Source organism: Aegilops tauschii, chromosome 7, assembly GCF_002575655.3.
Source record: "Aegilops tauschii subsp. strangulata cultivar AL8/78 chromosome 7, Aet v6.0, whole genome shotgun sequence".
Lineage (NCBI taxonomy): Eukaryota > Viridiplantae > Streptophyta > Magnoliopsida > Poales > Poaceae > Aegilops > Aegilops tauschii.
In genome coordinates, this window is record NC_053041.3 from 411057492 (window position 1) to 411071908 (window position 14417).

At 45.7% G+C, this 14417-nt stretch overlaps 1 protein-coding gene across 1 annotated transcript; it reads left to right on the plus strand.

The window, feature by feature from the left end:
* The first annotated feature begins 5167 nt into the window (after nucleotides 1-5167).
* LOC109745953 (uncharacterized) lies at nucleotides 5168-12679 on the plus strand. The gene is made up of 17 exons (XM_045230560.2): nucleotides 5168-6640; nucleotides 7136-7207; nucleotides 7324-7440; nucleotides 7794-7850; nucleotides 7964-8034; nucleotides 8212-8311; nucleotides 8417-8487; nucleotides 8566-8666; nucleotides 8778-8881; nucleotides 8949-9002; nucleotides 9096-9151; nucleotides 9272-9310; nucleotides 9396-9725; nucleotides 9976-10046; nucleotides 10125-10197; nucleotides 10789-10850; nucleotides 10939-12679. The coding sequence occupies exons 2-17, from the start codon at nucleotides 7178-7180 to the stop codon at nucleotides 12405-12407; spliced, it is 2805 nt and encodes a 934-aa protein (XP_045086495.1). The 5' UTR covers nucleotides 5168-6640; nucleotides 7136-7177; the 3' UTR covers nucleotides 12408-12679.
* The last annotated feature ends 1738 nt before the right edge of the window (nucleotides 12680-14417 follow it).

Genomic DNA, 14417 nt, shown 5'->3' on the forward strand with positions numbered 1-14417 from the left:
AAAACATGCAAGACTTGATGAGGTGGCATAGTTTTTATGGATAAGTTAATGCAACAAATGTAACTTATGAGTGCATGCATGACTCGTAGATGTCACCAAATTATAGTCAGACGAGAATCAATAATTGAGGTGATGCGAAAATACACATGTGCAAAGAAATCTAGTATGGGGTCAAGCTATTTAGATACAACAGAAGGCCTTATCTTTAGTGAACCAGTAGGGAATGTTCAATTTTATGAAAAATGTCTTATACAAATATATTGCTCAGAATTCTGCGACGTTTTGTGCAAGATGAAACACACAACTAGGTCGGTGAAGATCTCCACCACGCCTGACGGAAGTGTTGGACTTTTTTTGGGGCAGGCTAATTTCTTGCCCTCGTATGTCATTTCGGCTGTACTAAATCAGCGACAATTAATTAATATGGATCGGAGGGAGTACCTTTTTCTCAAAAGAAAACTACCGGCTAAACAAATGATGTTGTCTTAGCATGATGTGAATTGTCCTTGCAATATTATGATGACAACTTTAATTTTTCGAAAAGGGGGGCAACCATTGATGGATGCAGCCATTTTATTCTGGATTTCAAGCCATTCTTACAAAAAAAAATTGAAATGATTATACGACTCAACGAAATGCAAAAAATATTACAAGTCTCACTCAGGCATCACAAAAATTCCTATAACTAGATGAACATCCATATTGATTGAACAAGATAAAATATACGAAGTATGTGACAAAATGATATATATAAAAGACAAAACTTTTGAATTAAACTTAACACAACGTCATATGTTAATGAAAATGTGAAGCATGGACAATATATTTTTGCTCCAAGTCCAACACATATATGTCCATACCACACATTAATGGAAAGTATTTAACTTATGATTGACATGCATGAATTGATTCCACCGGAAAAAATATACATGCATGACTTGATGAGGTCACCCAACTTTGGACTGGCGGATATCAATAACTGAGGTGACATCAATAATTGTGGTAACGTGAAAGTAAACATGTACGAAGAAATCTAGTACTGGGTGCTATCTATTTAGATGCAAAAGATTTTTTTTAGTGAAATAGTATGAAATGTTTCAAGTTTATGAGAAATGTTTTATACAAACATTAATGTTGAGAATTCTGTGACATGTTGTTCGAGATGAAACACACAACTAGGTTGCAGCATCTACAGCAAAAATCGAACATGTCGCGGATGTGTTGTTAGCTGAAACTGCAGCTCTGGTTGAAGGCATAAAATTGGCTAATACAGTTGGCAGCAACTCCTTGTTGGTACAAACGGATAGTCTGATCTTAGTGGAGACTCTCCAACAAAAATCTGGGCACTTGATGTGGCAGACCCAATTCTTGAAGAATGTCGTTTACTGTTAGGTAATTTTGGAAAGGTCGTTATTGAGCATTGTAACCGCGAAACAAATATGGTGGCTCATGTGCTAGCGCATAATGTAAGTGTTGATCCACCAAACTTGTGGTTGAACTCACCTCCAGGTTTTATTTCTGAAGTTCTAGCGAACGATGTAAGCGTTGTTTAATTTTAATAAAGCTAGCCATGATGACTTTTCAAAAAAAAAGGTGGGTGAAGATCTCCACCACACCTGAAATGATGTTGGACCTTTTCTTGCTAGGACAATTTCTTGTCTCATATATCATTTTCGGTGTCTCATATAGGTTGTTTTGTTTCTAGCACTCCCACTTTGTTCTACCTTTAAAAAAAAACTATGGGCTAAATAATGTTTCTGTTTCCCAAAGGGTATATTGTTGTATTAGGATGCAAATTGTGCTTACGATAGTACGATGAGAATTTTATCTTTTCAAAAGGGGCTATTATGTGAATTGTCCTTTTTATTAGTGAATTTCAAGTCATTCTTGCAAAAAGTTGAAATGCAAAAAAGATTACGTACCTTGCTGATGCATCACAAATCCTATAACTAGACCGACATCCATATCGATCGAACATAATAAAAACCTGGAAAGAATATGAAAATAAAGTGTATAAAAAAGAGAAAACTTCTGAATTAAACTTAACTCGACTTCATATGTTAACACAAACAAACTTGAACACTAACACACACACGAGTAAAAATGAACCATGCCAAGGAGGTTGAGATAGAACTGGATTCAGTTGTTACTGTCAAGTTGATCCAGGCCAAGGAGGTTGATAGATCGGTCTGCTCGTCGCTTATTATAGAGATTAGATACCGTATGTCTCTTCGTGATTTTTGTATTACTTGCTGGAGTTGTGTCGAATATAGTGTACAAGGTAGGTTACAGTTGGACTTGTAGTTGTATTGTGTTTAGATAGGATATGGAGTCGTGTCCTAGTAGGACACTTGTATACTAGGCCTCTCATATATAGTGGGGGTAGACACACGATGTAACCTATGCCAACATAATAGCACCGGAACGCAGGGGAAGCCGGCGGCTTGTGCTGGTGTCCAGGGCGACCGGGTGCGGTATTATAGCGGTGTCATGGGAAGGAGCGCCCGTAGTCAGGCCCCGGGGATGTAACCATATCGGTGAATCTCGTTAACAAATCTCGGTGTCGTGCTCGTGTGATTGCTTGGTCCTTGGATGATCGATGATATGCCTCGAATTTATTCTAACAAGTGGTATCATGAGCTAGGTTGTTTGGAGGTTGTGGATTGTTGATAGGAAAGGAGCCAGAGAATTCGTGGAATCGGTCGAGTTGGTCGCGTGTGGCGGCAGAAAAGTTCGGCTTGCGGCGAAGATTCTTTGCTCGGTAGCGATTGGAAGAGGCGGCGGTGCAACGCGTAGCAGAGGAACCTGTCTATCGGATCAATTGAGATGGGAACCAGCAGGCGCGTGTGCGTAAGCCAAGACGTGCGGCGGTCGATCGGTTGATCGATCGGGCGAGCGAGTACAGCAGGAAACGTGCAGCTTGGATCGGGGGCGTGTGCTGCGGCGGCGAAATCCAGTGCGCGCGGGCGTGGCCCAAGGCGTTGGACGAGGTGCTGGCTAGCGGCCTAGCAAGGCCCAATCGCATGAGCTTGACGTGCAGCAGGCCACGAGCTGAGCCGGGCGTCCGTCCACGAACATGTGTGGAGGCACGTTGGATCCAAGCTAGTGTTTTGGCTGATTGGAAGGCACGTGAGATTTGTTTGGACAAAAAGAGGACCGAGTCCTCACGTGACACAGAGAGGCAGAATCAGATCAAATTGATGAAGAAGAATCACGTGGTAATACACTAGTAGAGCATGGGCACAGGCAAAGCAATAACCAGCATCGGGAATTGAGCTAAGGATATTTTTCACACGGTCAGCTATACGAAGAATCATGGCGCCAACAGATACTAGATTTGAGGTGGAGAATTTCAACGGGATTCGAAACCTTGGGTTATGGCAGATAAGGATGGAAAAAAATTTGGTGCATCTGTGATGCTTGAAGGTGTTGCAGGAAGTCAGGTCAGCTGAGATGGAATTATCATGTGATGGACGGAAATTCACATAAGACGATTTTGGAGCCTCGAGCGTGTCATGTAGTCAAACAAGTTCGGCTGGGTCGGACTAGACAGTCTGACGGATCGACGTAAGTCGGTTGGTACAGAAGACGATGGTGTGATGCTGATGGTGACCGACTACTGAGGCGTGGAAACACGTGGCGCACGCCTGAGGGCTTGTGTGGCTTCGACAAAACTATGGCGCGGGGTTGATTCAAGACGGTGCACATGAGAGCTTGAAGTCGATTGGGAGCGGGGTGGACTGATCATCTACCATGGAGTCATGTTGAAGATGGAGCTGGATTGAGGGGCTACGATGTAAGGATCCAGGGAATCGAATCCTATTCAGCAAGGGGGAAAAGCGAGGGACACGCAGTTCGGACTGGAGCCCCGGGGTCTGATGGAAGCGTGAAACTCGTCATCGGTCGGCATGACCGATGCATGGTACTCTGCAGTGGGGGTTGAGTGGTGTGGGTCCGCGGCCCTTGAGACTCAACCGGGACAGCGGAGGCTCGACGCAGTAATAGCGGCGAGGCGTGCGGTACGCATGGGACATGGAGACAGGACAGGGCTCTGGTGGTCATACATGTGGTGAGACAACTGCGAATTTGACTCGGGATGACAACAAGCAATGGTGAAATTCTTTCAAGTTTCAGACAGGCGGTCAAGGAAGAGTGGTGATGTTGAGTTCAGGTAACTCTTATGTGTGACACCCAATATGTGAGTTGTTCACTTTCACACAGGCCAGTGATCGGTGTGTGATGGCGTTGACGGATATTCTGGAAGTTGGGACACAAACTAGAGTAACAAGGAACTTAATTTTGCTCGAGTGTTGACTGTGGTCAAGAAAAGAAGAGACTACAAGTTGCAGGTGGAGTCACATGAAGTCTTTGGAGTAGCAGCCATACTCATGGGATAAGCTCAAGTCCAATGTACATGGAGGTTTGACGCATGGACAAATCCAGCGTGGTGGAGTATATTCGCCAAGGTGAAGTTTGCTGGAGTTGTGTCGAATATAGTGTACAAGGTAGGTTATAGTTGGACTTGTAGTTGTATTGTGTTTAGATAGGATATGGAGTCGTGTCCTAGTAGGACACTTGTATCCTAGGCTTCTCATATATAGCGGGGGTAGATGCACGATGTAACCTATGCCAACATAATAGCACCGGAACGCAGGGGAAGCTGACGGCTTGTGCTGGTGTCCAGGGCGACCGGGTGCGGTATTGTAGCAGTGTCATGGGGAGAAGCACCCATAGTCAGACCCCGGGGATATAGCCATATCGGTGAACCTCGTTAACAAATCTCGATGTCGTGCTTGTGTGATTGTTTGGTCCTCGGATGATCGACGATATGCCTCGATCTAACATTACTCATATTAATCGTAGCCAAAATAAAGTTAGTGATAGTATAGCCAAATTTGCTCGTGTAGAAGGCAGAACCATGACTTAGATTGGCCCGGGACGCTAGGGAGCTAGCTATAATTGGTTGTATGAACTGCTTTAGTTGAGTAATACTCCCTCAGTTCTCAAATATAAGTCTTTTTAGAGATTTTAACAAGTGATTACATACGGAACAAAATGGATGAATCTATACTCCAAAATATGTTTAGATACATTCGTATGTTGTAGTCAATTTAAAATGTAAAAGAAACTTATATTTAGAAACGGAGGGAGTACAATATTTCACTCGAAAAAAAAAACAATGTCATTGAATTATCTATCCTGTTCTGAACCGAACAAGCACAGATGCCCTGCGTTGGCTTCGATTCCCCCCATGCGAATTCAGTTCCCCCCATTGAATAGCGAGAAAAGATTGAACGACGCGAGTATGGTTCCATTCCCCCACTGAGTCCAACCGATTCCCCAGAAGATGCTTCGGCGATGGCGTCCCGTCCGGTGGGTGACTCGTGGGGGCGGGATGCGGCAACAGCGCCCCCCAGCCCATTCGATCTGGCGTCGGGTTCGATTATTTGTTAAGGGTATCGACTTCCAAGAACAACAATTCAATTCAGAGTGGTACTCCATTATGTCCAAGGATTTTCACCAGTTAGGGCTTCATTGCCCCCATTCCAAGCTCCTTTTGGAAGAGGAGTAGATTAGCTCATCCCTCAGCAAGAGTGCTAGACAGAATCTTCAGATGGAACTTTTGGAAGAGGAGGACATTGCAAGTACTGTATTTAGCAATAACTCTGCAGATGGAACTAAACAAAGTAGATGTAGATCTGCAATCTTCAGCAAGTTGAGGTCCCCAGGCTGTTTCATTCTTTATTATGCATATGAGTTTTCCATTGTGTACTTCAGGGATCATTTTCAAATCTCAATGTCAATGGGCACATGGGCAACATGCGTATATGCAAATGTCCACACCTACCGAGGTCGGTTTTGTTTTGTCTTCCTAATCTCATTGTTTTTTGTTGTCGGCATCATGAATGAATACATTACATTTTAGAGCTGGAGGTTGCTTTCTGCATTGTACTTACATCTCGAAGATTTCATGTAGCAGATCTGCATGCTCTTGTAGAGGCTCAATTCACCATTAGCCGCAAAAAAAAAGGGGTCCGGCGAAGCAGTTATTTCAACTATCCCATCGACAGAGCTAACATAACATCTTTGTCCTGCTAGCCGTTTAAGAGCAGTATATGAGAGTAGTAGTGCCTGATGACTCAGTAGTCATCATGTACCTTCCCTGTTACCTATCCTATTCTTCCCTAATCGGAGCCTGTAAAGCTTAATTTGTTCCCTCTTTTGGCAAAATACGGGCTTTTGAGCATTCGCTTTACATATTGCTACCATACAAGAATCCAACTCCTCTATAATCATTTGGCTAAGACAATAAAAGGCTACCCAACAGATATCAATCGATGGTGAGGCTTCTGATTGGCAACCTCAATGGCTAAGTGGCCTCATCACTAATCCGAGCCCATGTTATTTCTTATCATTAACAAAAGGGAGCAAATAGGACAGCTCAACCATCCTGACGCACAAGGATAAAAAAATATATTGTTGTTTTGTGTGGCAATAAGACCTCGTCTTGCGCATTGCTTTGAGTAACTGAGCCCTATAAAGACAAGCTGAGGATCTCCTGCAAGAGCCAAGCAAACAATGCAGGTGCGGTAGAGTGGAAGCATTCAGATCCAGTTACTACTGGCCTTCTCCTCCCTTGGTTAGTCCTCTACCTCTCTATAGTTTCTCGCATAGGCGCTTGAAAGTTGGATGCTGGAACACATGAGCTTTTCCACATTTTTCTTCATTTTTCTGAAATAAAGGGCTATGAAACTTGCATTGATGATCTGCACAAGGGATGGATACAGGGGTCATCTTCTGTTCCATAATGATGTTCAAATAAACATGTCACATTAAACAAAGATGTGATGTCCCTAGAAAGCTTATTTAGGGTGAAATAAAGAGAGGGGAAGCAATGCGGGTGGTGGAGCCAAAAGGAGTAGCGAGGGAAATGGAATTTTTCCAGGAAACATGGGGTTCAACACATAGAATTTTGTGTTGGGTGGCTAGCGCTTCATTTCCATTATTCTTTTCTATCTTAAGTGGAGATTGTTAAACTGGATCGTGATTAAGCTCCTTTTTCCAAGAACTATTTGTGGCTCTCTCATTCTAAGTTCTAACTATGCATATGTCTGTTGCCTACACATCCAAATAGCTGATCTGCTTCAACCCAAACGGTGTCTGTACTGTAACCAAGATGGGAAGTGCAGGTTTAGAGCAAACAAAGGTAAGGGCAAGCTTTTTCGATCAAGGCTTTTCTTTAGAAATGCTTCGCTCCGTACTGTCTTTGCCTTCATCAGCAAACTAAACTGGCACTAATGGGTTCCTTTTTTTGAACTTTAGGCGCGCTCGCACATCAATTGTGCACAACCAGCGAGAAGAACCTGGCAGAGGAAATTTGACGATGAAGGCAAGAAGATCGAACTGTTTAGCATGACCATGAATGATATGATATCAATCGTACGTATTTGAACATACTTTATAGCTCCCAGGTTCTGTTTTGAGCATATTTTGAAGAATATGAAAGGTTTAAAATTATCAAAACAGTAGAGCGTTTTGAACATGACTAGTTCATTCATTTAAAAAGGTTTAAAATTATCAAAAAGAATACTCTGTTGAATTCTCCCCTACTCTTCACTTTGCAAGACCTGTCACACTTGGCAATGATACATGCCGCATATGGCTTGCTCAGTCATGCCAGCAAGCAACTGACCGATGAAACAACACTGTTGTTGGCTTTGAGCAACGAGTATTACATATGTTATTCCTCTGTGAACTTAATACTAACCAAATTCCTGTTGGTGGTCCTTCAGATACCCATGATTCTCAAGGGACTGATGATAAATGCCGATCAAAGGGGAAAAGGCCGGGTGAGTGCTCAACATTTAGAAATATTTCATCGCTCTTCTATTATTGAAGCAATTACGTAAATTCACTCTGCTTTGTCATGGAACTTAACGAAACAAACTTCACTTTTGCGAAGGATATACTCTATGACCCATTCAGGAAATGGATGGACAACTGCTACCGTGGCCTACCCCTTGGTGGCCTTGGGTAAGTTTCAGTCTTTCCTTTGCAGATTATAAATTAGCTAGGTTCACTGTCAATCAGGTACATGTAGGCTTTTCTGTCACCTTGAAGCTTGCCATGGTTAACTTAAAAATGTTTTCTATAGCTGATTGAACTTTACATGGTACATGCCTGTTCTCAAATCACATCCTCATTTATCAGTTCAGGAAGCATTGGGAGAAGCTACAGAGGGTACTTTCAGCATTTTCAGATATTCCCAGCATTATATGAAGAAAAGCCTATCCTTGCAAACCAATTTTCAGTAACTATACTTAACTCTTCCATTTCCCAATTGGCGATTCCTAGTGTCACTCTTAAGTCTTAACTGTAAAGAACTTCTAATGATTGACACTATTCACTTGTCTAGGCATTCGGCTCGCGTCCCAATGGAAAGAGCTACTCCACGGTGTTGTCTGCACCGACTGCTGATGCTCTCAAGTAAGCTGTGGATCTCAACAGGGTTATTTCTGGTCATTAAAATGGACCAGAGATATCATTCATTGTGCATACTTGCAGGGGAGTCGATAAGGCAGCTATTGGATCTTGGGACTGGAAGCTTAAGGAGAAAAACTGTACTTATCATGCCTTGTTCCCAAGATCTTGGACAGTTTATGATGGTAAATTCCTAAAAGCAATAAGGTTTTGTATGCACTTTTATATTTTACCTGATAGATACATGTCCATGAACTGAAGATGTTCTGTTGTACACTATACTAATTGCAACGTAGGTGAACCTGACCCTGAAATCAAGATCACCTGCCGCCAGATATCACCAATAATCCCTCACAACTATAAGGAGAGCAGCTTCCCTGTTGCAGTTTTCACTTTTACGGTAGAGCCTCCATTTTTCCTTATTTGCTGCTCAGTTTTTTAAATACTTATGCTGCCGAGTCTTGCAGGTGCAAAATTCTGGGAGCACACCTGCAGATGTAACATTGCTCTTCACATGGGCTGTAAGTGCAATAAGCCAATACGTTGCCCTTTTACCACGAAGATAAAAAACACCTTGTCAGTGAAGACTTAATATCTATTTGTTCATCCTCTAGAATTCAGTTGGTGGGAGATCAGAGCTGACTGGAAATCACACCAACTCCAAGATGATGTAATGAACGTCAAATTATTTTTTCCGCACAGTTTCTGTTTCATGCCATGCAGCAGAAATCTATCTAACAACCTTAACTATTTATTGGTTCTTGCCATTCTGTTCTTTGTTCTTACACAGGGAGCGTGATGGTGTGCACGGTGTTCTTCTCCGTCACAGGTGTGTTAAACATCTCATTTTCACAAAAGTTCAAATGATACAGAACTGCAAATGTAACAGCCAACTTGGGATGTCACCAATGCAGGGCTGCGGACGGGCACCCGCCGGTGACGTTCGCGATGGCGTGTCAGGAAACAGAGGACGTCCGCGTCACAGACTGCCCTTTCTTCACTATGGGGTCGTCGGACTCCGGCGACTTCACGGCCAAGGACATGTGGGAGGAGATCAAACAGCATGGTTCCTTCAGCGAAACCCACACTGGCAAAGAGCCGAGGGTGGCCAAGCCCGGATCATCCATCGGAGCGGCGGTTGCGGCGGCGACGACCGTGCCAGCAGGCGGGACCCGCATGATGTCGTTTGCTCTGTCGTGGTCGTGCCCTGAGGTGAAGTTCCCAGACGGGAAAACGTATCACAGGTGATGTGTTTTGCTAATTCTGCATGGCTAGTTGGTTTTCACTTTCAATGAGATTTCGATGAATTTTACTAAATTTCAATAATTTCAGTAGACACTTCTATTTGCTTTTTTTGTCGAAATATTTCGGTCATTTATGTTGTACACAAGAAAAATCAGCAATTTGGTGGGTGCTGAAATATTTCTGAAACTGAAATTCAAAACTACCACTGTAGCTGTTTTTCCTTGTAACTGACATGGCTTTCTGGAACAGGAGATACACCAAATTCAGTGGCTTGGATCGAGATGCAGCTGCAGAGAGCTTGGCTCATGATGCCCTTCTTGGTAAGCTCTGGTGATTGATTGTTAGCCATAGGTGGTCAGAATTCTGATGCTCATTTGCTATTCCTTATTTGAGTGTAGAACACATGGATTGGGAGTCCAAAATCGAAGAGTGGCAGAGGCCTATTCTGCAAGACAAAAGGCTGCCTGAGTGGTAATCAGCTCGTACTCCCTTCGTGTCTTTTCCCTAGAAGAACAAATCCCCCAAATGGCATAAGAATCTCATGTATTGGTCCACGTAAATCCATTATGGATAAAAAGAAATTAGTAGTATAAACTTTTTCATGAACTGACTAAAACTAAAGGATTCAAGGAAGGAAAAAAGTAAGTCAAACGTAGTAAGGTTTGATTGAGATTATAGAAAAAATATTAACATTCACAATATGAAATCAATATCATTAGATGCATCATTGAATTAAATTTCATATTGTATATCTCTAGTATTGTAGATGTTGATAATTTTGTATATAAATTTGGTCAAACTTTATGAAGTTTGACTTGAGACAAATCTTATATGCAAGTAAAAAAGAAGAAACGGAGGGAGTATCACTTTGCTCAAGTGTCTCTTCACAGTTTTTCCCATGACATTATAGTTGGCATCCTCTACACACCCAGAATTACGTCCCAGTCTGCAGAACTTATGTAGTTGCAGATCATTCCAGGGTATAAAATCGCAAGGGGAGAAATGATTTATATGGACTTGCTACCGAGAGTACTAGATAATCGATGTCGTGTTTGTCTTCAGGTATCCGGTTGCATTGTTCAACGAACTCTACTATCTGGTCGCTGGAGGCACCATATGGACAGGTATCTCGATCACTGTCAGCAAGTATATGATCTGCCGTGCAGTATTCGTACGACGGAGCTGAGGACAAATCTCTGTCAAATGTCACAGACGGACGGCCTCCGAAGATGAGCGTCGCCTCATCAGGGACGGGGACGGAGCCATTCTCCCTCGACGTGTTCCGCGCAGACCTGCAAGGCACCCCGGTGGTGGACGGCGTCCTGAGCGAGATGACGTCCGTGACGGAGGACCTGCACTCGGCGGCGGCGTTCGGCGCGACGCTGCTCGGCGACGGCGAGGAGAACGTGGGGCAGTTCCTGTACCTGGAGGCGATGGAGTACCACATGTGGAACACCTACGACGTCCACTTCTACGCCTCCTTCGCGCTGCTCTCCCTCTTCCCGGAGCTCGAGCTCAGCCTCCAGCGCGACTTCGCCCGCGCCGTCCTCCTCCACGACCCCCGCCCCATGCGCACCCTCAACGGCAAGACCGTGCCGCGCAAGGTCCTCGGCTCGGTGCCGCACGACGTGGGGCTCAACGACCCGTGGTTCGAGCTGAACGCGTACATGATCCACGACCCGTCGCGGTGGAAGGACCTCAACCCCAAGTTCGTGCTGCAGGTCTACCGGGGCGTGGTCGCCACGGGCAACGTCGCCTTTGCCAGGGCGGCGTGGCCGGCGGTGTACCTGGCCATGGCCTACATGGACCAGTTCGACCGGGACCGGGACGGCATGATCGAGAACGAGGGCCGCCCCGACCAGACGTACGACCTGTGGTCCGTGTCCGGGGTCAGCGCCTACACCGGCGGGATCTGGGTCGCGGCGCTGCAGGCCGCCGCTGCCATGGCACACATCGTCGGCGACGGCGACGCCGAGTGCTGCTTCCGTGCGCGGTACCTCAGGGCGAAGCGCGTGTACGGTGAAGAGCTCTGGAACGGCACCTACTTCAACTACGACAACAGTGGCGGCAAGACGAGCTCGTCCATCCAGGCCGACCAGCTCGCCGGGCAGTGGTACGCTCACGTGTGTGGCCTGGAGCCGGTCGTGGAGGAGGAGAAGGCCCGGAGCGCGCTGGGGACGGTGCTCGACTACAACGTCATGCGGGTGAAGGGTGGGACGGTGGGGGCGGTGAACGGGATGCGGCCGGACGGCACCATCGACATGTCGTCGACGCAGTCCAAGGAGATATGGCCCGGCACCACCTACGCCGTCGCGGCCGCCATGATCCACGAGGGCATGCTGGAGGCCGCGTTCCGGACGGCCAAGGGCGCCCACGACGCCAGCTGGTCCAAAGACGGCTTCGGGTACGCGTTCCAGACGCCGGAGGCCTGGACGGCGGAGGGCGGCTACCGCGGGCTGCACTATATGCGGCCCCTCTCCATCTGGGCGATGCAGTGGGCGCTGTCGCCGCCGGAGCTCCACAAGGACCTCGGACCGGGAGCCTCGCCGGGGGACGCCTCGGTTGGGCAGGACAAGTTCGAGAAGGTGGCGAGCATGCTGAGGCTGCCTGAAGAAGAGCAACACAAGGGATTCCTCCGGGCTCTCTACCATATTCTCCGGCAGGTGGTGCTCCCGGCATGACACCTCCAGCTCTGCATGATGGCGGACGAATAAATTAGTCGGTTGATTGGATAGAAGTCCGCGCAATGGCGCAAGGCTGCTCGCGCTGTTGGAGTGTTCTTCCTCCTTTTACTTTTTTTTTGAAAGCTCCGGTTTGAGCTGGCTTCATTGATTTGGGAGAAAGCGTGCCGGAAACAGCGGTGATCAAGTGATCGGGTGGAAAACTAGAGAAAAACAGAAAAAAAAAAAAAGGCGGGGGATCGCCGTGCCCTGGGAAAGTATCAGGTACTCCCAACCTCGAGGTACTCCCGATGCTCTAAACTCAAAAAAACCATTTTTAAATGTTTCAAAAAAATTCAGAAAAAATGTGAATGTTCACAAGGAATATAACTACAACTCTTAAAAATTTCAGGCCCAAACTTGAAACGCACATTGAGAAATAAAAATGTAAAATTTAGCATGAATAGTGTAAGAAAAAAAGACAAAAGCAACATTGACACTATTCATGTCTGGATTTCACTTTTTTGTTTCTCGATGTGCATTTCAAGTTTGATTGGAATTTTTTTGGAGTTGTAGTCACATTCCTTGTGAACATTCACACTTTTTCTGGAATATTTTGAAACATTTTAAAATGATTTTTTGAATTTGGAGCACCAGGAGTACCTAAAGCTGGGAGTACCTGATACTTTCCCGCCGTGCCCTATGCCTGCTATCTCGCGCCCATCTCTTGAAGAGGCCTCTAAGGCCTTATACAATGCAAGATGCTTAGGGCATCTACAACGCCCGGCGTTGGTGCTGGGTGCCAGGATTAATAACCTGGTCAATTGGCAGTTAGACCAACAAATCCCAGCACCTTACCTGGCATCGGGAGGTGGGCGCTTCGTCTTTTTTTTTCGTCAGGACTTGAGCGATCATGTAGCAATAGGCCTTCCAGCTGGTTTGGCGATTAATTAGCGCCCGTCTGTTAGCGTCCAACGTTGGGGCAAATAGCAATCCGAAGATATTTTGATTTTATGGTATTATTTTTATTCCTCTAAGCGCATGCACAAGCGTCTTGCATTGAAGATGCCCTTAAGCCTTGTACAATGCAAGGTGCTTAGCAAAGATGCTTTAAGAAATAAACCAGGTTTTTCTTAAGCACCGGTGCTTATTTGTACGGGGCAGGCGCTTAACTAGGCGTCTCTCCTGTAGAAATAAGCACCGATGCTTGAGAAAAACTCGGTTTATTTTTATAAGCATCTAGCATTGTACAAGGCCTTAGAGAAATAAACTAGGCTTTCCATAAGCACCGATGCTTATTTGTACAGGGTAGACACTTAATTAGGCGTCTCTTCTGTAGAAATAGGCACCGGTGTTTCAGAAAAACCCGGATTATTTTTCCAAGCACCTCCCTAAACACCTTGTAGAAGGCCTAAGCATGTTGCGCCAGCAAGCCTTCATCGAGCGAGATCACTTCTGATGGTTTGGATGACGTCTTCCTCCCTTGCATCTTGGCTCGGAAAACGCAAGCGTTTCTCTCCTTCCAGATGCGCCATGCAATCAAGATCAACATGGTGTTCCTGATCAGCTCCGGGCAGTGATGTAAAGGGCTGTGGTGCGGCGGCATGATCTTCCTCAGGAGCTTGCAGCCAGTCCATGACGCGGCCTTCTACCAGATCGATCTGGAGAAGGGGCACTCCCATAGCATGTGTACTAAAGACTCCAAACTTTTGACGCAAAGCCCGCAGAAATAACTGTTTGGCCATCCTCTACGCTGCAGCCTGTTGTTGCACCAGAGCCGGTTCTTGTGTAGCAGCCAAGCAAACATCTTGGTGTTCCCCGAGGCCCAAGCTTTCCAGATGACATTGCTGAAGCCCGTGCTAGGCAGAGACGGGAATTGCATTCGGTAGGCCGCCCAGGCGGAGTAGCAGTCACCATCGCCAGTGGTCCACTTGATATGATCATCCACCTGCTGGACGAGTATGGTTCCCGAGCTCTAAATCCGGCGCCAAAGCTAGAGGAACTCCGGGTTGATGTTGATCGTGTTGCCGT